At 34.6% G+C, this 27,929-nt stretch overlaps 1 protein-coding gene across 1 annotated transcript; it reads right to left on the reverse strand.

Annotated features, from left to right (window-relative positions):
* TRIM23 (tripartite motif containing 23) lies at positions 1-27,706 on the reverse strand. The gene is made up of 11 exons (XM_019743889.3): positions 27,525-27,706; positions 22,451-22,613; positions 18,838-18,959; positions 16,726-17,004; positions 15,980-16,162; positions 13,538-13,753; positions 11,743-11,877; positions 6,044-6,173; positions 5,397-5,507; positions 4,052-4,176; positions 1-2,184 (listed from the first exon to the last, which is right to left on the reverse strand). The coding sequence occupies exons 1-11, from the start codon at positions 27,603-27,605 to the stop codon at positions 2,005-2,007; spliced, it is 1,725 nt and encodes a 574-aa protein (XP_019599448.1). The 5' UTR covers positions 27,606-27,706; the 3' UTR covers positions 1-2,004.
* Positions 27,707-27,929: the final 223 nt, after the last annotated feature.

Consider the following 27,929-nt stretch of genomic DNA (forward strand, 5'->3'; position numbering starts at 1 on the left):
TTATTTTAACATTTTATTGCTGTCTGTGCTGGTCATATGTATAATGCAAATAGTGGCTTCTGGTGATTATAATGCATTCCAGAATTATAGACCAGGGCTATACACTTGAAAAACCTGCTTTATATAAATCATACAGTAATATTTAGGCTTAATACAGAAATTCAGAGCTAGGAAGCAAATCCTAATAGAGTATATTTAAAATGTCTCTCTCATTCTTAAATTTGATGTTTCCCAGAGGGAACTAGCACAATCATAATTAGTGAAAGAATACAACCACAAATAATAGTAAGAGCCTGAGAAAAATATTTCTTAAAAAAAAAAATCACAAACACTATTATATACATTACAATTAGGTCTAAGCACAACTAATAATACGCTAAAAATGTGAATTACAAAGTTTAACAAAATTGGTGAAATAAACAATAATTTACAAGGAAAGTAAGTTTACATGTTAGTGTTAGACCTAGTAGAGAAAACAGTTCAAGGGCTCACAGGCAAATGTAACACCATTTTTATTTTTCACAGTTATTGCAATCAGTGAAATATTAAATAATTTAATTCACAAGTAGTACTTATACTCACAAACTATACTTGTAACAGCATGACCTTTTACTTGAAAAATAAAGGGACGACATAATTATATATACTTATTTACACATTGCCCATACCACTGGACCTTTTTTTTAATGCTTTGTTTTCTAAAAGTTTTGTTGTTTTTAAACAAAAATACATTTGAAGAGACTCAATCAACACAGTACCACCTGAACATCACATCTTGTCATCACACATCAAAGTCCACATAGTAGCTAAACTACGATTTAGGATTCAACTTCATCCTAAAATATAAAAAGTATTTAAAAAAATCCATAAAACCCAATCTAGCTATGTTTAAATATAATAAATTGTACTGCCATAATAAGGAAGTATCCTTTAAAAATGAAAAACAGTAAAGAGCACAAAAATTTTCAACTTTTACAACACTGCATAATAAATGTGATGTAAACTTTTTGAACATTTATTTTCCTTCCTTAGACATGTTATTTCTCTTAAATAACTTTTCAAGGCCTTGTCATAAAGAGCCTTCATGTTTTATTGTCAAGGTAAATGCACTTATTTGGGTAAAGCATTTTATAGTAATTGATGTAGTAAGCATTCTCCACTGTTTAAATGACTTCTCTTAAAGGTAGTTTTCTACTTTGATCTCTCTCTTATGTAAAACCAACCCCGGTTCTATGTGTAACTTACTACATTTCACATACAGTCATTCTCACTAAGGATGCAATATTATTTTTAAAAGAAACACTACTAACTACTTTAAGTATGTTGAAAAAGTAGAAGGACCAATTTAGAGCTCTGTAGGAAATAATACATCCAGATTCAGTCCTGGAAATGGGTCTTTCATAAGTGAAGAATAACTAGAACATAACTGACTTTCACAGTTTTACTAATTGTTCTTCAGTTTAGTACAAATCTGACGATCAGGCCTAGTTAGATAATATTTCATTCTGACTCACTGGGTTTTATACAAAAAGCTTTAGGAGAAAGTTTTAATAAAACACTGTATAAAATTAATTTTCTATAGCTTATAGTCTTAGCATTAAAGGTATTCTGTTATACTAAAGATAAAAGTAATTCCATTACCCGAAGTTGCAGTTCGTGGATTCTATTTCATTAAGTAACTGCCGTTTTTGCTACTAAATACTGCCAAAATTCAGTGATAAAGCAAGTTAAAGAAACAGTTATGCTTCACTTGCTTCACACAGAGGTTCCATTAGGCACTCAGTTGTCTGTAAGAATAAACCTTCCGTTACGCTTTCTCTGTAACTACTTCCCAATATATGGGTCACATATAATCTGGAAAACTTAAATAACAAATGTACATTTCTTTTAAAATGTGTACTCAAATCCTAAATTAACTATCTTTAAGATGTAGAATTCCATACAACACATTATGTGCAAAATAACTCTTAACCACAAAACTTGAAACAACTGCTGCATTAAAGATCAAGCGACATCCAATACTCCCGCAGCCACAAGTTGGCGTGAGAGCCAGTCCAATCCTTCGTACAGTCCCATACCACTGCGAGCGTCGCAGCCCTGGATATACCAGCTACGGCCACAGCACAGTTTATGAAGACTGAGAAGTTCAGTGATTTCTTCTACTGACAGAGCTCCAGCAACATCCTGAAAGATATATACACATTAGAATTTTTTTTATCAGTCCATCAATATTTTTCTAATTATTACTATTTATATACAATTCTGTTGGTACCATTCTAGCAGAAGCCTAAAGTTAAAAACCTAGATTCACCTTTTTCAGTTATCTGAGATTAAGAATAGGAAAAAATTTAGTTTTGGTTAAATAATTTACTTATTTATAATATTTAAAATTACTAAGAATAGCCTTACAATGAAATCAATAAAGGCCATGCAACCTGAATGATACTGCCAGAGTCATTATAAGGCATCAATTTAAAAGAAAAATTAACATGTATATCATGAAAAGTGACTTATATGTAGGGTTTATATAATGAAGAGTTTATTAAACTATTCCAAACACCCCTACTTCCCAGAAGCAACCACCAGTAATAATCTCATATTTTTCCAGATAATTTCTTGGAGATAGATGTCTTTCCATTATCAGGACAAACAGACTTTCCACATTAGTTTTAACATCTGAATTGTGTAGGTGCAACATAATTTCTTCATCAGTTCTATACTATTTAGATTGAAGTTGGGTGCTTATGTGCTATTACATACATACACGTACATACAGAGGGTGCAAAAAAAGTATATACATTTTAAGAAAGGACGGAACTATTAAAATTGCAATACTCAATATATACCAATAACAAAAGATGACTACAAGTCATGTTTGACTTCTGCAATTACAAGAGGTGCTCAAAGTGGTTACCATCAGCATCCAGACACTTCTGATTAAGGCGAACACTGTTTGGTAGACTTCTGTGGCGAGCGTGTAAACGGATCCAACAACACAGCAGGAGCAGCAGGACTTGTTGCTATGCGAGGCCTCCCGCATCTTCCTTTGTGCTCATCACACACAGCACCATGTGTCTCAGACTTATCACAAATGCATGCAATTGTTAGGCCTGTTGGAGGTTCTGTCACATATGCCTCCATTGTCATTGTACTTCCACAATGTTCTAGAATATCAAATACCATTTCATAATGGTCTTGCGCTCCTCGAACGACAACTGTGCTTCCACCATTTTCTTTGACTATCCTGCCTGTCACATGGTGATGCTAGCATTCATTTGATTAATGCCATCTTTTGAGCGAACATCATACTACATATCGCTAGAGTAATTCAACTCAACTTTGAAAAGTAATACATAGATAACATCTCTTAAAATGTGTATACATTTTTTTGGCACCCCCATTATATGTGTGTGTGTGTGTGTATGTGTGTGTGTGTATATATATATATATATACACACACACATACACATAGCTATGTGTATAGATAGATATAGGTGTGTGTGTGTGTGTGTGTTTATATATATATAAAATCTCTGGCTACAATATTCTCTTTCACATACTGACTCAAAGTCTTATTGGTACTTTCAACTTATCATAATTTCAACTCTAATCCTACTTTTCACATATCATCCAAGATGCCACCTTTAGAACTACTCTCTTCATTTCCCATACCATTTTGTTAATATTATTGAAGTTATTTACCAATTTTTTGTATTAGATTCTCATATAGATTCACTTACACATTTACTCATATACATGTTATGTTGGTGCAAAAGTAATTGCGGTTTTTGCAATTATTTTTAACCTTTTAAACCACAGTTACTTTTGCACCAACCTAATACATGGGAGTTTCTGGTGAACATCAACTACTTTGTTTCTTTTTGTATACTCCAAGGTACGAAGCACAGCACTCTCCACATAGATTGCACGCAAGACAGCAGAAACTTCATTAATATCTACTAATTATTTCCCTTGAAATCATTCCAACTACCTTATGATGCGAAATGCACAAAACTACTAAAATAAGTATTCTGAAATACAGATGGGTTACCTGTTTGTTAGCAAAAATCAGGAGCAAAGCATCTCGGAGTTCCTTTTCCGTTAACAACTTTGCAAGTTCACTGTGTGCTTCACTCACTCTGTCTCTATGACTGCTATCCACAACAAATACAACAGCTACCAAAAAACGATAAAAATATTCAGTTAGTCACCTGTTAGTTTCAGTAAATGGACCAAATATTTTAATGCTCTCATTACTACATTATGGATAGTCTACCATGACTATTTTCACAGAAAGGCTGCTCATTCTTATAGGAGCACCTAGCAATCATTAATGGTATGACCTCAAGTAGTTCATGTACTTTTCAGCTTTCATTTCCCCATCTACAACAGTATCTGTAACACTTGCTCTACCAAACATAAGTTGTGTATATCGATATTTTAATTAATGAAAATGTACTTCTTGTGATCTACCTACTGATGCTACTTGTTCTTTGATTACTTCTTTTACCAAAAGATAGTCCTTTAAAAATAAATAAATCACCATCTTGATCTCTTCAAAGCACTCTCTTTAGGTGCCTAGGACAGCACTTTCCACATAGACTGTACTCAAAACACACAGCAGAAATATCATAAATATCTATTGAATTAATACTCTTCTAAAATTTTTCCAGCTACTTTATGGTAGCTAAACATCCACAGACTTTCAACCATTCCTCATGATCATAATGCCATTTTTTTGTGCCATTAATCATTAGCTCATACTAAACATCAAAAGTCCTAAAATAAAAACAATTATCTAGTCTCTCTTCTAAGTGGAAAGTAGGATGACAAATGGAACAGGTGGCAATAAATATAAGCTTCATTTTGGGGTATAGGAGGCAAAAGTGTATAATGGGTGCCAAATGTTAATAAATGCTAGATGGAATATATGTGATGTAAAACAATTTGGTCAAAAACAAACCACTGTAGGTTCTTCCGCAGATAACAATGATAAATGGAAATGGAGCTATTGAGATATTATAATGGGATAAATGTTGAACTGAAATGAGCAGAACCATATACCACAAATTGTACAATACTCCACCATGTTGCCAGTGATCAGATTCACATAAACACTAATAATTAACTGTTAAGAGCAGAAAGAGGTAAGTACTGTTAACGGCCCACATATATAAGCTAGGTATTGTTTTTATGCTGTAATTATGGTACCCAAGTATATATCCCAGTCTTTCTACATTCATTTTTTTTTAATTATGTGTGGCTGGCCACCAATATTTAAAGGTATAATCAGTGTTTAATCAAAGCTTAAATGTCACCATTACTAATTAAATCAATATACTGAAAACTAGCATCCTAAAAATCTGAAAAATTAAGATGTCTTTTTTGCCTCTTACCTTGGGTATTGAGGTAATAATGTTTCCACAATGGTCTTAATTTGTGTTTTCCACCTACATCCCAAATAGTGAACTTTAGATTTTTATATTCTACAGTTTCCACATTAAAACCTATTGTAAAAAAAAAAAAGTTACTTTAATACTGAACTTATATTTACAGTGAATGACACACCAAACACAAGGCAACCTCTTGTTTATATTATAGTTGTCACTTACAAATTATCTTCATACAGCAGTATCTACTGCTGCCCAAACAACTCCATTCCTAATAAACCGACACAGGGAGACTATAGCTTCATCACCTGTTAGCCGTCTAAATTTCTACCAGGGTCCATAGGACCTGGAAACCCAGGTACCTGCCAACTCTGCACTACTGCTACCCCCTCTCCCTTAACCCTCAGCCAGGGTCACCAATTTATTCCTTCCAATTGTCTCACCAATACTCTTTTCCTTACTATCCCACAATCCTCATTTCAACCCCACAGCCACTGAATCTGTCATTTTTCCTCAATCGTTGGTGTCTCAGAGCCAGAAAAAAGCCCATCTCCATCCCAAACTGGCATAAAACAAGACCCGAAGAACTCAGCTGTAAGCTAGGTTTTGTCCATAAAATGCCTATTAAGGTAAAGAGCAATACTCATACTTACCAATTGTTGGAATAGGCTGCATAAACTCATCCTGTTTTAACTTAAACAAAATCGTAGTTTTTCCAGCACCGTCTAATCCTAATGTAACAACTCGAATTTCCATTTTTGGTCCAATGTGAACTCTATTGTCCTATAATTTAAAAACAACAAAACAAAAAAACTTTTAATTTTGATACGGAGTTAGAAAGCCTTAGTATTTACACTTTTTTTAAAATAAAATGTCTCGGTTAATTATTGCCTTCTCTCCTACTCATTCCTCAACCAACTGAAATCTGAGTTGTAGTCCCTAAAATACCCTGAATCTGATCTTCTCAGAGAAAACAATCACTTAGTATTGTTAAATCCCTTAGTAAAATGGACAATTTTTTTATATACAAGTAAATAAAAAATAATACACCCACTTAATTTCCCCAGGTTTTCTAGCTCAATTGAATCTTCTTTAAATAAGGTCTTTATGTTGTGCTAAATATATTAATAAGTATATTAATTAAAAATGAAAATTGCTGCTCTCTTCCCAGAAATATCCGATTAACGATTTCATGTGTATCTCTGCACTTTGCTATGCACACACTGGTTAACATATACAAACAAAACAAATATACTTTTTTAAAAAATTAAATGAAAAACCATACACATTGCAACTACCGTGTTTCCCCGAAAATAAGACCTAGCCGGACCATCAGCTCTCGTGCATCTTTTGGAGCAAAAATTTGTATAAGACCCGGTCTTATATTAAAATAATTAAAATAAGACCGGGTCGTATATAGTATAATATATAATGTAATTAATATAATACCTGGTCTTATATTAATTTTTGCTCCAAAAGACGCATTAGAGCTGATGGTCTGGCTAGGTCTTATTTTCAGGGAAACACAGTAACTTTTATACTCAACAGTATATTATGGAATCCTTGCATTTCAAAACATAACGACCTACCTTTTTCTTTTAATTGTTTCATTATAGTCCATAAACCACAATTTAACCAATCTCCAATTGACAGATGTTAGGTTATCTCTCATTGTTTTATATTACAAATAATGAACATACTTACAATAAACATACTTGTATATATTACTAGCTGCATGACCTCTATACTTCACTTCCCACATCTATAAAATGAGGATAAAAATAGTACCAAACTTACACGATTTTTGCAAGTATTAATTTTTAACAATACATATAAAAGTCCTTACAACAGCTCCTGGCATATAATAACTGCTATATAAGTGTCATCAATTATCATTTTGCCTCCTTGTTTTAGCACTTTTTTCTTGGCTTTTATGATACAAAAGTTTCCTGGTTTTCATTCTACCTTTTTAGATGCTCCCTCTCATTTTCCTTTTATCTACCTCTTTAATGTTGGTATTTTTGAGAATCTATATGAGGCCTGCTTCTCATTCTGTATATTCTCATTTACTCCATGTGCTTCAACTACCATCTGTATCTTCAGTAGAGTCCTGACCCTCAGAAAAAATATGTGGACCTGAATACCTTTGAGAGAACTCTAGAGACAAGTTGAGAAGCTACAGCAACCCGGACACCATAAAAGTAGGAAGGGATTCCACCAAAATGGGTAGGAAAATTCACAGAATTTTGCACACACATTTTAGCCCCTGCCCCAACCTGGCACAGCCAGGAGGAAAGCTCCCATACCGCATTTCTTCCTAGGGATGAAACAAAAGAATGGACTAAGCGTCCAATGTTCTGGCTTCTCTGGGGTCTGCCATAGAGACTGGTTTCTGTCTTACCTGACTTGGACCTCTTAGGGACCAGTGGCATAATTTGAAAGTCACTGGAAAGAGGCAAGAACATGGCACGTTGGAGCTGCAGTTGTGCAGGGAGACACCATGGGGAACAAGAGATTGCTAGTTTCTGAGAAAATGTAGGGGCAAGCAGCTTAGAGAATTTGAGAGAAATAAAAGCACACACACAAACCCAGAGAAAATATACCCCAGAAAAGATCTGAGAAGTCCTAGAGTCTCTAGCTATGCTGATCTGTGAAGGTCTTCCCAGTTAACGAAGAAGCCAGTTAATAGATTGGGAGAAGTGGATGTTTTTTCAAATGCCCAAGTCTCAGCAAAATATCACAAGGCATACAAAGAAACAGGAAAATATGACCCAACCAAAAGAACAAAATAAAATTCCAAAAACTGACCCTGAAAAAATTCAGGTATGAGCTGCTGGACAAAGAATTTAAAACACCAGTCATAGAGATGCTCAATAAGCCAAAAGAAACACAGACAAGTTAACAAAATCAGGAAACAAAGAATAGGCAAAATGAGAACATCAACAAAGAGATAGAACTTTAAAAAAAAGAACTGAAATTCTGGAGCTAAAAATATAACTGCACTGTAAAAGTTCAGTAGAGTTTCAACAGTAGACTTCATCAGGCAGAAGAGAGAATAAGCGAATTTGAAGGCAAATCATTTGAACTCATCAAGTTAGAAGAGAAAAAAGAAAAATGAGTGAAGAAAAATGAAGAGAGCCTAAGGGACTTATGGGACACTAGCAAGCCCACTAATGTACACATTATGAGAATCCCAGAAGAATAGAAAGAAAGGGGCAGAGAGAGCTTACCTGAAGAAATAATGGCTGAAAACTTCCCAATCTGAGGAGAGAAATGGACATAAAAATTCTAACTCAACACACTCCAACTAGGATAAACCCAAAAAGATCTACATTGAGACACATTATAATCAAACTGTCAAAAGACAAAGACAAAGGGAGAATCTAAAAGCAGCAAGAGAAAAGTGACTCATCACATACAAGGGAGCTTCCTTAAGATTATCAGCCAATTTCTCCACCGAATCTTTGCAGACCAGAAAGGAGTGGGAGGATCTTTTCAAAGTGCTGAAAGAAAAAGAAGCTGTCAACTGAGAACTCTACGTATGACAAATGTGTCCTTCAAAAATGAAGAAAAAAATGGCTTTCCCAGAAAAACGAGCTGAGAGAATAATTACCATTAGACCTGCTCTTCAAGAAATACCAAAGTCCTTCAAATTGAAACCAAAGGATGCTAGACAGGAACACAAAGATATATAAAATAATAAAATGGTAAGGGTCAATACATGAACAAATAGTAACCTGTATTATTGTAATTTTGGTGCATAAATTTAATTTTTATAGAATTGAAATAAAACTATTTTTAAAACTACAAGTCTCTGTTAATAGGTATAAAACAGATAAATACGTAATTTGTGACATCAGTAACAAAATGCAGGGGGTAGAGTAGGGTTTTTGCTATGCAACTGAAGTGTTGTCGATTTAAAATAGAATGTTATAATTAAAATGTATTATGTATTTACAATGTTAAACACAAAAAAAAAATCCATAGAATATACACATAAAGAAATGAGAAGGGACTCAAACCGTGTCATTACAAAACAATAAAACACAAAAGATGGCAGTCAGAGGAGAAAGGAGAAACAAAAACAGCTATAAGATATACAGAAAACAATTAACAAAATGGCAATAGTACATCCTTACCTATTAATAATTACTTTAATTATAAATAGACTTAACTCCTTTATCAAAAGACAAAGTTTAACTAAATGGAAAAAAAAATAAACAAGATCCAACAATATGCTCTCTACAAGAGAGTCATTTTATATCTAATGACACACATAGGCTCAAAGTAAAAGGATGAAAAAAAGATACTCCATGCAAATCATACCAAGAAGAGAGCAGAAATGGCGATCTTAACATCAGACAAAATAATTTTTAAGTTAGAACCATTATAAGAGAGAAGGTCATTAGAGTGATAAAAAGGTAAATTTACAAAGAAGACATAACAAGTATAAATAGTTGGATTATAAATATATGGATTAAAGTCCTAAACATGAGACATAAAACTATAAAACTCCTAAAAGAAAACAGAGGGGAAGCTTTGTAACATTGGATTTGGCAATAATTTCCTAGATGTGACACTAAAAGTACATTCAGCAAAAGCAAAAACAGACAAATGGGACTATACCAATCTTAAAAACTTTTGTGAATCAAAGGACAGTCAACAGAGTGAAGGAGCAACCTAAGGATTGGGAGAAAATATTTGCAATGGATTAATAATGGATTCATATCCAGAATATATAAGAAAATTCCTACGATTTGACAAAAAAAATCAAGTAACTCAATAATGCTGGGCTTATAATATGGTACAACCACTATGGAAAACAGTATGGCATTTCCTTAGAAAATTAAAAATAGAACTACCATATGATCCAGTAATCCCACTTCTGAATATATATCCAAAAGAATTGAAAGCAAGGTCTCAAAGAGATATTTGCACACTCATGTTCATAACAGCACTATTCACAATAGCCAAGAGGTGGGAGTAACCCTAATGTCCTTCGATGGATAAATGGATAAACAAAATGTGGTATATACGAACAATGGGATATTATTTAGTCTTAAAACTCAATGAAATTCTGTTACATGCTATGACATAGATGAACTTTGAGGACATCATGCTAAATGAAATAAGCCAGTCACACAAAGATAAACATTGTATGATTCCACTTACATGAGCTATTTAGGGTAGTCAAAAGCAAAGAAGCAGAAGGTAGAATAGTGGTTATCAGGAGCTGGTCAGGTGGTAGGAAATGGGAGTTACTGTTTATAAGGTATAGAGTTTCAGTTTGCAAGATGAAAAATTTCTGGAGACCTGTTTCATACAATTTGAATATACTTAACTATGCACTTAAAAATGGTTAAGATGGTAAATTTTATATTATGTGTTTTTTGCCACAATAAAAAAGTGGTACATCCTCACAATAAAGTATGTTGCAACTGTAACAAAGGAACAGAAAATGTCACTGTATACTTTGTTCTCCAGGACATACACTTAAGTGAAAAGGGCATAGTGCAGAAGTATGTAATGTATTCTACCTTTAAATGTAGGGAGTGTGCAAATAAATATATAAAAATATTTCTCCATAATTTTTTAAATGATAAATAAAACTAAGAAAAAATTATTAATCGGTTACTACGAGGAAGGGAGAAAAAAGGTAGAGGGGTCAGGGATTGAAGCTAAGTTGCTCTGAATGAACCTTGCGTTACAGATCTGACTCTGGATCATGTAAATGTTTCACATAATTACAAACCAACATTAAATTTAAAATAAAAAAGTCCCTAAAAATAGAAAGCAAAATGGAACACACGAATTTTTAAATTACGGGGGATCCACTTTAAAAGAGACCAAAATATATACAGGCCTTGTTTGGATTCTGCCTCAAAAAAGGAACTTAAAAAAAAATTTTTTTAACAATCTGGGAAATTTGAATACTAATTGGATGATGGACATTATTTGTTATTTAATATTTTAGTTGTGATAGTGGTATTTTGTTACTTTTTTTTAAAGAGTCTTTACCTTTTAGAAATATACACACATATATTTCATAGATGAAATGATATGGTGTTGGGATGAAATGTGTTGGTCTTCATTTCAAAATAACCTGGGAGACTGCAGATAGAAAGGGCTATGGGCAAAGGGGAGATGACATTAAAAGTTTTTAAGGGATAAAGTGGGTGATGGGTACAGGGAGATTCCTTGTACCACTCTTTATTTTCCACTAATAAAAGCTTATTGTTTTTTTTAAACCTATGATTCATGAATTCCTTGTCTTTTCAGGCTGATTATCATGGAATGTAAACAATTATAATCTGTCAGAAAACAAACCTAAAAATGAAGCATAGTACATTACCTTTGTAAAAGTCACAGGGATGCTGGCATCCAATTGAATGTGATCTGCAACCTCTGTAAACTGCTGTTGCTGTTTCTGCAATGTTTCCAGTAACCTTGTAATTTCTTGTTTTGCCAAGACAACTCTACAATCATCCTAGGAAAGAGAAGACAGTATTTCTTAGAAACATGTTAAAGAAATAAGGAAAAAAGAGGTATCATCAAAACTCAAGAAAAGCTCTTTTAACATTACAGTATTCAGAATTAAATGTAAATTTGACTAGGATAATTAATATATAATTTAAGAACATATCAACAAAAGAATGAATAAATAAACGGTGGTATATTCACAAATGCAACATAACATACCACTTATGAGAATGGGCCACAATTCGATGTGATAGGAATTTTACAAACATAATACAGAGTAAAAGAAAAAATGACATGAAGAGTTCATACTGTATGATTCCATTTATATTAATTACCAAAATAGGCAAAAATAAAATATGCATTAGAATCAGGATAGTGGTTTATCTTTGAGGGGAAAGGCAGGTAGTTACCAGAAGGGAGCCTGAGGGGTTTTGGGGTGCTGGTAATGTCCTATTACTTGATCTGGGCACTGGTTATATAGTAATGTCCAGTCTGAAAATTCAGTCAGCTGAACACTTAAGAATACATTTCTATATGTATGTTGTACTTCTATAAAATGTTTTTAAAATAATTTAAGATATCCATGTATTGGTTTAAAAATTTTTTTTAAAAGACTACAGGTCAAACTGACAAGCCTCCCTCTCACTCTAGATCTTCAGGCCCTTTCCTCGAAAGTCAAGCACTTTCCAGTTTCTTAAATATTATTCCAGATATTCGATACATACGCCAATTTATTCTTCATAACACAGAGATCTCCCAACAATATGTAAGTTCCATGAGAGCAGTGGTGGTATTGGTTTTTGATCACTGTTGCATATGCTGCACATTAGTTGATAGCAATTCTATTGTTCCAGTTGCTCAGAACAAAAACCTTGAAGCCAGTCTTGCCTTCTCCTCCCTAACGCCCCACATACAATCTGTCAACAAAGTTTAGCTCTACAATGAATTGAAATCAACACAATTATTAGCAATATATCAGTAAAGATAAGATACACTGCAGCCTTACATTGCCCACTCATGAATGCAAATCCAAAACAGAAATGAGTAAGACTGACATTTTTGTTAGAAAAACCTTTATTTAAAAAGTACATTATCTGCAGACTGGGTAAAAATTGCTTATGATACCACAACCATCAGAAAACAGGTTTGCCGTGACATCAAAGTTAACAACCAACCACTGAACTAGAGCAGAGATAGGTACAGGTTGGAAGAGACAACTCCCCCTCCCACCGTCCACCCAAAAATAAAAAGAATAAGGAAGAGAGAGCTTCAAAGAATAGCAAATATTTGAACTAGCCTTTGAAGAAGGCTTTCCACTATCAGAAGAGGGAGATATAAGCCAACCAAGCAGAAACAATACTACATGCTTGGCAAAGAAGAGTAGAAGGGCTTGGCATGACTGAAGAATGACAAGAAGTTAGATTCTAGAACCAATGGTGTTATGGTTGGGAGGGCACATGAAGGAGAAGACACTGACAGGGCTGGTGGAGCAATTCAAGGTTAGAGGTTGTCCTAAGCTCAATGTCAATGTATAGTTACATATAATAATATACAAATATTTATTAATGTGACTTAAAACACATTAGTGTGTACCTCTGGTAATTATCTACTTAACCTGACAAATCCCCCTTCTTAAACTATGTCCTTCCTATGTTTAAACTACCTACCTGTTGTAAAGTCTTTTCACAATGGAGACAGGCTGTTGAAACCTGGGACAATAAAATAGTCATATCTTCTTGTTGTTGCCTGAGCCAAATCAGTTTTTCTCGAACATGAGCATCAACAACACTTAGAGCCATTTCTTCTTGACGACACAGAGTTTCATGCAGATCAGAAAAATAAGCTCGGACACATGACCGGGCATTCTCTGCAGTACCTGGTACCTAAGGAAATAAAAACAAGTTTTATCACCCCAATAAATTTAATTAAAAAAATAAGTTTTAAACAACTGTAACCATAAGACTGTGTATGTGAAATAATAAATATTTAAATATCATCTATATCCTTAAAAGTCCTCAAATTTGTATCTCCACACTAGATACTTCCCCTTAACCACAGCCTTTGGATATCACACTTTTTAAGCGGCATCTCAAGCAAAATGGAACACCTAATCTCCAGTCTCTCCCAAACCCAAACCTAGTTTCCTCCATCTCAATAAATGACAACTCCATCCTCCAGGTTGTTCAAGACAAAAAAATTGGAATCATCTTTAACACAACTCTTTCGTATCCCAAAACTCGTCCCTCAGCAAATTCTGTGGACTCCAGAATATATCCAGAATCTAATCATGCCTCAGCACCTCCACTTCTATCGACCTGATCCGAGCCACTACCCTTTCTCACCTGGTTATTCTAACAGTCTTCTAATTGGTCTCACTAGGTACCACCCCCTCTACAACGTATTCTCAATCCAGCAGCCAGACTGATCCTACTAAAATGGTAGGTCAGAAAGATAATTTTTCTTTTGCTCAAAACTCTTCAATGGTTTCCCATTCCTCTCAGAGTAAATGCCAGAGTCCTTTATATGGGGTGTTCAAGGACAGACTCCCTGCAAAAGGCACACCTGAGCAAAGAGCTGAAGGAGGTAAGAGAGGGAAGCACACAAATATCTTGAGGGAGAGCGTCCCTGGTGGAAAGAAGAGCAAGTGCCTACATAGGCCCCTTCTGACTTCAACTCTTGCTATGGCCCTCCTCAGTCATTCTACTCTAGCTACACTTGCCTCCTCAGTTTCTTAAGCACAGGAGGCACACTCCTACTTCAGGGCCTGTTTGCACTTGCATTTTTCTCTGCCTGGAATGCTCTTCTCCAAAATACTTGCATGGTTCCCTTTCGTATCTCCGTTAGGTCTTTGCTCAATCTCCCTTTCTCAGGAATCTGTCCTTGAATACTCCATATAAATGTGCACTCCCTGTTTCCCTTGTTTTTCTCCAAAGCACCTAAAATACTTCTGCCATAAAGATTTTACTTACTTATCGTCCCTCTCCTCACAGTAGAATGTCAAGTCTGCAAAAGCAGAGCTTTCTGACTTGTACAGTGGTGTCTCCTCAGCAAGAACAGTGCTAGAACAGTGTCTAGCAGTTGGTATGTGTCAATAATATTTGCCAAGGGAAGGAATAAAATATTTCCACTCTAGCACAATGTCCAACAGAACTTTCTGTGAAGATGGACATGTTCTATAGCTGTGCTGTCCAATACAGTCGCCACTAGCTTCAGGTACTTGAAGTGTACTTGAAATGTAGCTAGTGAAACTGAAGAACTAAATTTAAATTTTTGTATTTAATTTTTAAACAATTTCGACGTAAATAGCCACATGTGGCTAATGGCTACTGTTTTTTGATAGAGCAGTTCTAACATTATTCCTCAGTGACTTAGCTTTAAATTTGTTTGGTTACCAAAGAAAAACATTACATTTTGTCTGTCCCTGTATTTTATATTCCCATCTAAAAAGATTCCTTTCTCTATAATTCAATTTTAAAAAGCAACTACAATTACCACCATAGTTCCTTCCTTCTTCTCTTCACAGCCAATTTCTTAAAAGTTAAACACACTGCCTTCCCAACTCTCTAATTCACTGGAGGGGATCTCCCCTGCATTATTTCACAGGAATAATAATTCGACTTCTAAATTAAACTTATCAGCTTGGTCCCATTATCCCCTCCCAAAACTCTTCCTTCTCCCCCATTAGTGCCCTGCTGGGCAAAGTAGAAACAGACATCAGGCCTGACCCTCCCAGTTAACTATCCATTTTAACAGATGCTTCTGTGTCTGGGACAACTCACTCCCCACCCCACTCTTCTCCCTGACTAAATCCCTTCTAATCTCAGTTTAGATATTACGTCTTCTGGGAAGTTTTACCTGATTCACCTAAATTACTGCCCCTCTATGCACTCCCAAGGCACCCTATACTGCTCCCACAAAATAAACAGTTACCATCCTTGAAACTGTCTCTCTTCCATGACGGATTATAAATTCCATGAAGACAGACACTTTTTAAAAGAATTATTTGCAGTGATTAGTGCAGTACTGGCACAGTTCAATTGCTCAATAAAGATTAGGAGGTTAAATAAGGAAAAAGAGCAAAAAGATAAAGAAGAAAGAAAAATCCATACATGCTCCGTGTGGGCCATGCCAATTCCATCTTCCACTATTTGTTCTCCTCCTTCAATGTGCTGAACGATTCTAACTAATTTTCTGGAATAATCTGATATTTCCTCTGTGAAGGTCCGTATGCAATGAGCCATATCTAAAATTGATGCTCGGATCTGGTTAGCTTCTGGTTCCAATACTGAATGCTACAAAATACAACACAATTATAGAAAAGAATGCATAGTATTGATTAATGATATAAACAGCTATTTAAATCACTCCTATTAATAAAAAACAGCATCAGCCATAAGTGGTTTTTATAACACATTTACAAAAAAGAACAGCATACGAAATACTAATTTGCTTTCATGCAAAAACTGTTTATCCTGCAAAGAAATTATTTAAAATTTGGAAGTTCATTTATCACTAAATAAGAACCCAAGAGACTCTGTCAAATTTTATCATAAGCAGTAGACATAAATATTGTAGACATAAATATTGTTAAAACAATACAGTTCATTTTGAAAACATGCACACAAAGAAGAGAACTTTGTTTCCTACTGGAAAGCTATTTTTCAGTAAAGAAAGAATCATGAGGCCTCTCTGTATTATTGTAATTCAGAAATTAAATCTCTCATTTCTTTTCAAGCTATCAAGCTCAACTTAACTCTTCTTCAATCCCTGCTTTTAGCATAAAGAACCAAGTCAGTGGAAACAAATGGTGGGCTGGTAACGTAGGTAGAGTCATCCAGTTTAATTCTATTCATACCTTGTGACCTTGGTGTTTTCCATATTCTTTGCAGACACAGCACATAAGTGGGCTAGTTTGACAGCCTTCTTCCAAGCAAACAAACTCAATGGCATGCACCTGATGCTGAGAGCACATGGTTTTCTCATGAGGTTTATCAGCTAGAGGCACTCGCCTGTGCTTGGCTAATGTCTTTGTAGAATGAGTAACTTGGGAACACTCTGAGCACAAGTGAGTTGCACACACAGTACAATATACAGAGGCAACGTGAGCTTCATCTTCATCGCAACGAATGATGCTCTGACAAACAAAAAATTCAGGTCTTAATACTGAACCCCAATCATTGTAACATAACGAATTTTGAAATACTAAAGCCCATAATCTCTTTTTTTAACTAACCAGCCTTAATATCGGAAAATATACTAGTAATTAAGTACAAAGGTCATTTGCTATTCACCTGAGAAAGTATTCATTTCTACGGGTGAGAAACTATTCCCAAAATTGATTATCAATATATGCTGTGAATTTGAAGCCAAAAATAAAACTCTTCTCATAGATTCACAATCAGTACAAAGATATCTGCCATAAAATCCCCTCACTTTACACAAAGAAATTGAACAATAGAGGTTAGAGGTCTTCTTTAAAGACTGAAAAAGCTAATATTAAATACACACCCACTGCTTTAAATATTATTTGTCATGATGATGTATAGGAAGGAGAGAAGCACAAGTGCTATTTAGATAACCAGGCATATGCATCAGAATTAGCTGGGAAGCTTTTAAAAATACGGATTCTAAGACTTCAACCTGGCAAATACTTATTTCAGTAGGGTAAAGACTGAGCTTGTGCATTTTTTTCTAAAGCGCCACAGGTGAGTCCATTGCATGGTTGTGGTCGAAAGTCACTGATTTAATCAATTAAAAATAAATAAATAACCTGTTATATGTAAGCTTTTATATATTATTTATAATTTTCATGAATTACTAAACAGCATTTCAAGTTGGAAAGTTTTACATGTCAGATAATCAAGAATACTTTGGAAATTTTTGGTGAATATTAAAAGTCCATAATTGGAAAGGGAGAGATTTGGCATAAGTTTTTCCAGAAATAAAAATTAGAAAATACGTCAATGATGTCATTCACTATCACATGAAATAAAAAGGAACCCAAAGTTAACCAATTTTGTTTGCAACAAGAGATGTGCACATATAAAATAAAAAATTCATGACTTCTATTTTCCAGACGTGGTAAATAATTTACAAGATCAACATTAGACAATATTCTAATGTCTTTTGAAATACAGGTAAGATATAGCATGTGAAAGAACTGAAAAAATCTCAGAAAACAATGCTTCAGTTTGAAATTCATTTCACTGACTCACTATACGTAAAGAAATCATGATCTAATAAAAGATAAATGGAAATCAATCTGGTATTTTTTCCGTGATATTAAACATATGGTTTTAAAGTTGATCACCAAAATCATTATTATTTACTACCTCTATTCTTATATCCAGAACAGTCTATGAGCTATACAGACAACTCTTTAAGTGTTAAAAATGTATTTTAACCTGTTAGCATACTTCTTTCTAATATTTATTGGATGTTTACCCCATCTGGATGAAGAGAATACACCTACAAATAATTTATCCTTCTCATGAAGATATTTACTAGTAGTAACTCCCTCAAGAGCCACTGGTATCTTTAAGGCATTTTACCTCTACACTAAATTGCCTCTTTCATGGAGTTCCTCTTTCTTTGTGCTTTATTGTTGATTGCTTTCACTTTTGCCTCCTCTGCTTTAATATAGCTTATGTATCCTTACGCTTCCATAATTTTCTTACTCTTTCACTTTACCCTTAGATAGAACTAACTATAATAAAGAGACAAGTTTATACACAAAACATAGTTTGGGTATAGTATTTTCGGAGAATTCAAGTTTCAGTTTTACTTCTGTTCTACTGGGAGCATTGTTGCTTTAAGAACTGTAATGTAACGAAAAGTGTTTCTGGGGTCCTACTTGCTGGAGTAAGTGAGGTAATATTGTGCTTTTAATGGCAAGTATTTTAAATTAAATGTAGAAATTTATGCTTATAATAAATATTTCACCAATAAATATTTCATCAATCAATACCTCTCCAGATATCCCAATGGCTTCTTCTGCAGCACCATACTGACCAATATGTCCATTCTGCAGTCGTTCCAAAAGCTCCAATAAAGCAAAATTTTTTTTCAATCCCCAGACACCTGAATCTCCTAGAATATAAAAATAATTAGATCTAACAGAATGGAGTATTAATCATTCTACCTCAAACCTCAATAGTAATATCTAAGTCATCCAGTTTAGTCATTAATAATGTCTAAATTTTAAAAATTCAAATTTTCCCCATTTTCTTTTATGCTAGAACAATTATCTTACTATTATTAAAAAAAACAGAACTCTTCAGCATTCTCAGTAGAAACATACTTTAAAGTTCTATTATTTTTCTATCATTTAACTTTATAAATCCTATTTCGTCACTGACTTTTACTATATATTCTAAAACAAGTGCTTTGAAATACTTTTATAGCAACCTACAGTAAGAAATACAATTTACACTGTATTCATAGGATCATGTATCGTATATATAACTGAAACAAACAGTTCACACACTAATATTTACCCTTACAGTGTGCAACACACTGATGTTTTTAGTTCTATTTCATTTTTTAAAATATCTGTCACAACCAATTAAATTGATTTCATGACCACAAACAAGCTATGACTCATGTTTGAAAACCACTGTATGAAACATATGCTTAACCTAAAATAACTCCATCTCTATCTAAACTGGAACTAAAACACTAAAGATAACATTTCCCCCCACCCCTCCTCTAACCTAAAACACTACAGCGGTCTGTAACTGTATGAACTCCTTCTCACACAAAAATACAGATCCTCACACTAAAGCAAGACAACACCTTTTAGGTAGGTAAGACTCTAGGCACATTTGAATATGGAACGATGCTTCTTTCCCCAGAACTGACCCGAAAAGGCCAGATGAGTATGCATACGTGCATGCATGCATAGTCTCATTCTCATATTCTCTCCCTCTCTCTCTCTCTCTCTCTCTCTCTCTCTCTCACTGAGCCTATAAATAAAAGCAAGATCCTTCAGCATTAGAAGGAATATGTCCGTGATGGTGCACTTCTGTGCACAAACACCATCTGACACATAGCTGTCACCTAATACATATTCACTGAATGAATGAACGAATAAATAAATAAATAAATAAAAGGATGATGAGGTCACCAGCTGCAAGGCTCCTCTTCCTCTTAGCCCCCTTTCCTTGTTTGTTTGTTTTTTTAAAAAAAGAAAAGAAAGAAAAGAAACCACATCTTGTGGTTCTCCAAAAAGGGTTCAAATTAGGGTAAACAACTTTAGCCTTCTATCTGACTTTTGTGACCTTCTTTCCCAAGTATTTTTATGCAGCCCACCCAGCATTTCTCCCTCAACTTTGCCACCCTATAAGGCGTTCTCATTGTTTTCAATTTTCACATGTATTCTGCAACAAGCTGAGTTGTATCTACTCTACTTATATAATGGCTAAGAAGTATACTAAGCAAGTCCTTTATTTAAAAATATTGTCATGACAATTTTCCAAATATTGTCATTTTAATGAATATGTACACATAAACTCCTAGAAGTATCTATCTACTGCCTACTATATCACTAATACTTCTGTAACTCTCAAAATAACTTTAAAATCTCAATGGCTTAAAACATTGAGATGTGCTTCTTGCTCATGTAACATCTCAGGGATTGGGGAAGATAAGGAAGGTTGTGTTCCCTACTGTCCCTGATCAGGGGCACAGGACACTGAGCCTCCAACCCCCTGGACCACCGCACTGCTGCAGGGAAAAGCAGTTACTGCAAACCATGCTATGTATTTATTTAAATCAAAGACTACTGAAACCTTAAAAAAACTACTCTTCCCTACAATAGACCCCTTCTGAACAGCTTCTATCTGGAAGTTAACACCTCAATTCTAGTCATACGTCACTAGTGAAAAGGAAATTACACAGTCATACCTAACTCTAAGAGGACAGGGAAGTATAATTTTACCATGTGTACAGAAAAGAAGAACCAGAGACATTGCTGAATCGTACTGATAAATATTCTTCTTGGACTAGAAAAGAATTCTCATTCTGATTCTCTTACATTAACAGTAGATTTCTTCTCTAGGAGGAGGAATTACAAATGATTTTTTTCTTCTTTATACCATTCTAGATTTTCAAATTTTCTGCAACGTATATATACATTATTTCTATAGTACAATTAAAAATAGATTTTAAAAAATAATGACATCAAACTATATCACGGCTCATTAACACATATTCCATAGACTAAAATCACAGTAAAAACCTAATCTACGAGGTATAGTAATTACTATCTATACCCAAGACAGAGTTATTGATTTGCTTTTCCTAATGTCAATACAATAGCAGTCATGTTTAATTTTAACCTAGGAGATGACTAACCATTGCCTGTCATAAATTTCTAGTTCAAACATTGAGGATGTTAACAAGCCATACTACGATACTTACGGAGAGGAGGGACAGTGCCCTTCAAAAAGGTAGAGAGGTCCAGCCTCTGTTTGCAAAACATTACCATTTCTAAAGTTTTCTATAAAGATGGTATGATATCTTACAGAATAAAAGGCCAAATAAAAGAATGTCAAAATACAGACATCTCCCCCTCACATCCCTATTATTTCTTGGCTAAGTAATTTCTTGGTTAAGTAAGTTAATGTCATCTGTAATAATGCTAATACTGTCCTATATTAGTTTTCTGGCAAATGACATACTACGGATTTATTTCAATCAAAGTCTACCAAAACCTTAAGAAACCTTATCTTCCCCTAGAAGAAAACATTTTACAATCATATTTTTTAGCATTTTAAAGCTCTCTAGTCTAAAAAAATCTGGTTATTCTTGCTTTCTTTTATTGGTGGATAAATTATTTTGAATGTGTTCCACCTGATATATAGTATGAATACATTAAAATAGCCTTAAAACAAATAGTGCTACTGACCTGAAAAACAATGACACCCTTAAACTATTTATTTTGGAGAATATTCTGTTATCAAAAAGAGTACACTTATAGAATTCATGTTTGTAAAATAACTGTTCAAATGTTAATAAATGTTATTATTTCTAAATCTGGTATCCCACCGTAATAACTCATTTTGAAATATATAAAGTGAAATTTCAGAAGTTTGCAAGGAACTGAAAAAAATCCACAAAAAACATTAAGCTTATTTTAAAAGAAAACAAGTCATTATCACAAGCTACAAATACTTCTGTTTCTGATACTAGTAAATAAAAACATGCCGACACTCAAATTACTTATATGTATTTCACTATTGGCCTATTCATTTATTAAAGGAACATTGTTTTGATGGATTAATGGCTTCAGGCAAATGAATTTTCTTATTTCTTTGAATAAAGTTGGCATGTTTTTCTCAGGTGTCTTAAAACTCTTCAGATATAAGGAAGTACTGAATATAAACACCTCAGAAGATGAAATAAAACTACCACCTAAGAGTAAGCTAGTTTATAGTTACAAGACTACTGGCTTAATAGAAACTGAAACCTCCTTGGAATTATGTAATTTTAAAAATCAAGAAGAAAGAAATTGTTTTCCATGACATTTGTATTACATAAAAAATTCTAAATCTTAAATACATACATATATATTTTCCTACCTAAGTCTGTTACTTGTCGATCAAAAGGACAACGGATTGCTCTTCCATGAAGAGGCAGGCGAGTGAGGCAGTCATGACAGACCGTGTGGCCACAAAGAAGAAGGCGAGGGACTTTGTCTCCTTGCAAAGAAAAGACATCTTCACAAACTCCACACTCCAGCACCTAACATTTGAAAGGGAATATGTGCTCTTTGAATCAATCTTGTTAAATCACTTTATTCATCCATAAAAAACTGTCTAAGTTGTAAAACTTTAAATCACCATTTATCATTTCATCTGACAGACCATACCAAAATTAAACCAGAGTGAAATCTTGAAATGTTAAGTGCTGGGGACTAAGATAATGTAAATTAACATCATCTTTATCTTTCAAAAATTATGGCTTGATTCGTTATATTTGAATCTGTAACAATATATAATAATTCTAACAAAGATGGGTTCTTAAACAATATCTCTGCAATTACCTAACCTCCAAAAAATCAGCATTAATTTGGACACAGAATTTGAAATATGTGCTAGGATGGAAATTCACCCTTGTAAATGATAAAGGACTTGTTAAGAAGACTGTAAGTAATTTTGAAGTATCTTATACTATCCATTTACATCACTTATAATGTAAAGGCAAGAGAGCAATCATCTTAGACTTAAATTTCAATTTGTTGTTCTCAATTAATAAATATGCCACTGGGTTAGAGAATATTTTGTCTATCTAGCTCCAATCACAAGTATATGATCTTCCCAAGGCCATGAAGTCAGTCAAAAGAAAGCTGACAAGAATCAGCATATTCAAATTCCCAGGCCCATGAGTTTTTGTTTTATAATTGGCCAACAAACAGTATTTACATCAATGAAGGATTTTTGGTACTTTCATTTGTTAATATATCTGAAGTGTTTCATAATTTTAGTGTGTTTTTTTTTAAATAGCTACAGTGAACTGTTTAATTGCATCACAAACTTCTATGCCTGCCACCTACCATGTCTCTCGGAAAGTAAGCCTAGCTGAACAATCAGCTCTAATGTGTCTTTTGGAGCAAAAATTAATATAAAACCCAGTCTTATTTCACTATAATATAAGACCGAGTCTTATACCATAAAATAATATAACATAATATAATACAATTGGGTCTTATATTAATTTTTACTCCAAGACACATTAGAGTTGATTGTCCAGCTAGGTCTTACTTTCAGGGAAACACGGTATGTATGACCTGCTACAATCTGGTCTCTGTCCTATCGCTTCACTGCTACACCCTTTCAGGCTCTATTCTCAAACTCCATCAAATAGCTTGCAGTTCCCAGAACATGACAAACTGTTCTTGTGTCTTTCTTTATGCTAATGTTGAGGAAATAGCAAAATAGACATTTTTCTAGTGGATCCTTTTTTACATTAATAAACCAATAAATTCCTAAACACCATATCTCTCCAGTCTACCCACAGCTCAGTCCAAATGAAATGACCACTAGCATCCCTTACCCCTCCCCCGCCCCCCCCATGTATGATGAGTGTCTGTTTTAACATTCAAAATACTTGAATATCTTTACTGGCTTTCCAGCCTGTCTTTCCCTGTTAGACCCAAAAAGCCTCAGGAACAGGGTATTCCAAATACCAACACTACATGCTTATATAAATGAAATCCAACAAAATAAAAATTTAAAAACAGGAGTGGCTGGTTAGCTCAGATGGTTAGAGCGTGGTGCTGATAACACCAAGGTTGCCAGTTTAATCCCCACATGGGCCACTGAGCTAGCCCTCCTCAAAAAAAAAAAAAAAATTAAAAAGAGCCCAGCCAACCACTGTCCACAACAAATACACAAGATAAAAGAAAAAAGAAAGAAAAGAAAAAAAATAAAGAAAAGAAAAGAAACAAAGGAAGAAGAAAACCCAGAGTGGAAATCAGACTTAATCCATTAAAATTTTAATCTTAACTGCAATTATTTTGGACTTAAGTCTTTGAAACGCAAACATCTTTCACTGTAAATAAACAGATAATTCATAATTGGCTTACATCCCAGTATGATTCCAAAAAAGGAAATGAAAACAGCTCTTTAAATATATTGAAAGATGTTCGACCTCACTCAAAACACATTGAAATGCAATTAAAGCTACACTACGGTAGTATACTTTTTTTCAGATTATATCAAAAAGGTTGATAACACTTTGTGTTGGTGAAAGAATGGGTGAACAGATACTCTCATACATTGCTGGCTGCTGTGAAATGATTTATTAATATAGCCTCTCTGGAAGGCAATTTGCAATACCTATCAAAAATTTGAAAAACTCAACAATTCTACTTTCAGGAACTTATCCTACAAATATGTCACACATGTGTGAGAAGATCTGTATGTTATTCCTTACAACACCATTTGCCAAAGATTGGAAACAAAGTAAATATACATCAACACGAGACTGGAAAATGATTATGGCACATTCATATACTGCAAAACTATGTAGTCTAGTGAAGAAGAGTTAGGAAGTTTTTCATGTATACACACAGAATGATTTCAAATGAAAGCCAAGTGAAAAGGGAGCTAGAACATATTAACTTTTGTGTAAAGATGGGGAGAAAAAGGGAACATATATTTATGTATATATTGTTATACAGGCATACTATCTTCCTGGCAGGATACACAGGAAACTGATTATATTGGAAAAGTGGTTCCCTATGAGGAAAGGAAATAGCTGCAGAACAGCTACACACAAATTATATATATGATACACACACACACACACACACACACACACACTCCAATTTATCCTATATTTTTTTAAAAGGCAGGGAAAAAGTTTCACCTAAATATCAAATTTTACTAAATACAGAAAACATATTCACCACAGAATTAGATATAAAATAAATGCAACATTTTATAAATGTTATCATTAATGTGACACCATAATAAATATTACTTGTTTATGACAATAAGCTCCAAAAAAACAAAAATTTACTTAGCTCATTCATATCTTGTATCGCTGATTTTATCATTACACAAGGTAAAATAACTTACTCATGTTGCTACTACAAGATTTTCCAAAAAGCACTAGTAAAATTCCACAGTCTGATCAGTAAGCCAAACACGGATCAAAAAATAAAGTTACTAGACTATTAGGAATTTTAGCTAACAATATAAGAAATTAAGTTCTAGATAGGAAAAAAGCTCTTAATTTAAAAAATTTCACCAATATGCCAACAAGGACTTCATTACATGTGCTTATTACATGTAAATCAAATTTAATAAACCAGACCATATTTTAAAAGGACTACAAAGGCTCACTATTCAAAAGAAACTTACAAAGACTCACTGTTCAAAAGAAATGTTCCTGATTCTTTTCTGAATGTAAATAACTTACTAATATCAGATTTTAATCTGTTTCCCTAAGGATAAAAGCCATGTCATTATCAACTTGTTCATTAAGTAAGATGCCGGTTCACATAATACTAGCATTAGTATACTTCAACCTTTACCTTCCAACTAATACTTCTTGCTTTCATCTATGAAAATGACAATGACATTTTTTTTTAATTTATGCCACCATACTTCTCACAAATTATAGCATGAGGCTGTTTCCCAAAAAGGGCTGTCCTTTGCACTGCTCATGCACATTTCACATGTAAAGATGAAAATGAACAAAGTGAGTCTCTAATATATCCAACTATGTGCTATAATAAATTGGAGTTACATCAAATTTTGGTATATTTTTGAGATTTTTAAGGCAAACAGGGTGACAAAAGTAGATACAGAAATATCTATTCTAATGACAACTTATTAGTTCAAGTTAATTCACAAAATAATCTTCAGGTATTCTCTACTTAGAAAAAACACAATTCAATAAATAAAATCTCAACCGAACAACATGGCTAATAATAAAAGGCTTCCTCCACCTCTCTGATATGCTGTGCATCTTCAGAATAATTTCATTAATATATAAAGGTCAGATGAATCAACACCACCAATATTGATAACATAGTTGTAAGCAGAAATGTAACATTTGTTATCATATACAACCAACATTAGGTGAAAAATCACAGGTGGCTATTATTCAAGATCTTAAAAGAACTTCAGATATTATCTGGGTTGGTTCTCAAACCTGGTTCCACATTGAAATCATTTCTGGAAGTGTAAAAAATATAGATATCAACTTAATCAGAACTGGGGGAAGAGTGCATCAGTTTTTTGGGTTTTTTTTGTTTTGTTTTTAAGTTCTCAGTGGTTCTAATATGTAGCCAGGAACGAGAATTATCAACCTCTCAGATTACAAGTAATCCTGAAGGTTATTCTACAAACCGTTGTGATCAGTCCCCTCTTCCAGATTTTTCCATATATATAGTGGAAGGTTAAAACGAATTCCACGTATTCCAGTTGCTTTTTAGTAAAGGCATCCTGGAGCACTTACACAGGGTAAAGTTTCAAACTTGAAGCATTGGGCAATTCACATACAGTAGCATAATGCCCAGCTATGCAGCTGTTGGAGGCTTCTCAAAAGTGTTGACAAACTACTACCAAGAGAGGAGGGGGCAGACCAACCCAATGACAGATGTCTGATTATAGAAGTAATGCAATAGTGAAAAGGAAACTTTAGAGCCAGTCAACAACCGTGCTCTGCCACACACCATGTTAACCCAAAACCTGAGTTTCCTCACCTGTAAACAGGAATAAACATCTACCTCGTGAGTAGATAATAACGAGTTAAAATAGCTAACACAGTACCAGGCGATAATAATGGCTCGATTTAATAGATTTTTTTTTAAAGCTAATTAATGCCTGTTGAGCTTAACTAAAAGCAGAAGACCAGGGGAAAGAACAACCCAGGTCACTCTCATTGGCCCATAAACTCCTTTTCTCAAACGTCCCCCTACGTGATGCCAAGCAGTGGACCGGCATGAGCAGAAGACCAGGCCACCTCAGGCCTGCGGTGATAAAAGTCACAGAGGGGAGGGCGAGGTTTGCTAAGCCGAGAGGAGCCCAGAGGCCGCGCATCCTGCCCAAAGAAGCCAGGGCCGCGGCGCTGCAGCCAGATCTCCGGGATGAACCGAAAGAGTGGCCAATGGTGGAGAACAGAGCACGCAAGGTCCCTCACCTTCACCACGGCCGTCCCCCGGCTGCCCTGGCGGCCACTGTCTAGTCCCGTTCCAGGCTTGTTTACAACCAGGGCAGCCATCCTCAAAGGAGCGGCGCCGCAGAAGCAGCCGTCAGAGCCTTCAACTGAGGGGCGGGATAGAGCCACCACCTACCCACAGGCCTGGGCGCTCACCACTGGCGCACACGCGCAGTAGGACGCGGGGTGGGGCTATTCCGACCATCTCCTCGCTCCTCCTCCCTCCGGTCACCAGCTGTTTGGCTGCATACCTATCCTTGCGATCGGGTGCTTTATTTTTATTGTTATTAAGGACTCTGCAAGTCATGGAAGGAACAAAGTTAAGAAAAAAGTAGGGATAAAACAGAAGTAAAGTTTTGAGGTGAAACTCCTCCTCCAGTAACGAGC

Source organism: Rhinolophus sinicus, chromosome 3, assembly GCF_057876585.1.
Source record: "Rhinolophus sinicus isolate RSI-liver-muscle chromosome 3, RSI-T2T, whole genome shotgun sequence".
Taxonomy (NCBI): domain Eukaryota; kingdom Metazoa; phylum Chordata; class Mammalia; order Chiroptera; family Rhinolophidae; genus Rhinolophus; species Rhinolophus sinicus.

Bases quoted from the DNA above. Each gene is read 5' to 3' on its own strand.
- TRIM23 (XM_019743889.3), bottom strand. From the start codon at position 27,605: ATGGCTGCCCTGGTTGTAAACAAGCCTGGAACGGGACTAGACAGTGGC. The intron at 18,960-22,450 runs GTAGGAAAATAT...TTTATATTCTAG, and splicing joins TCGACAAGTAACAGACTTAG to GAGATTCAGGTGTCTGGGGA. The intron at 4,177-5,396 runs GTAAGAGGCAAA...GTTTTTTGGTAG, and splicing joins TTATTACCTCAATACCCAAG to CTGTTGTATTTGTTGTGGAT.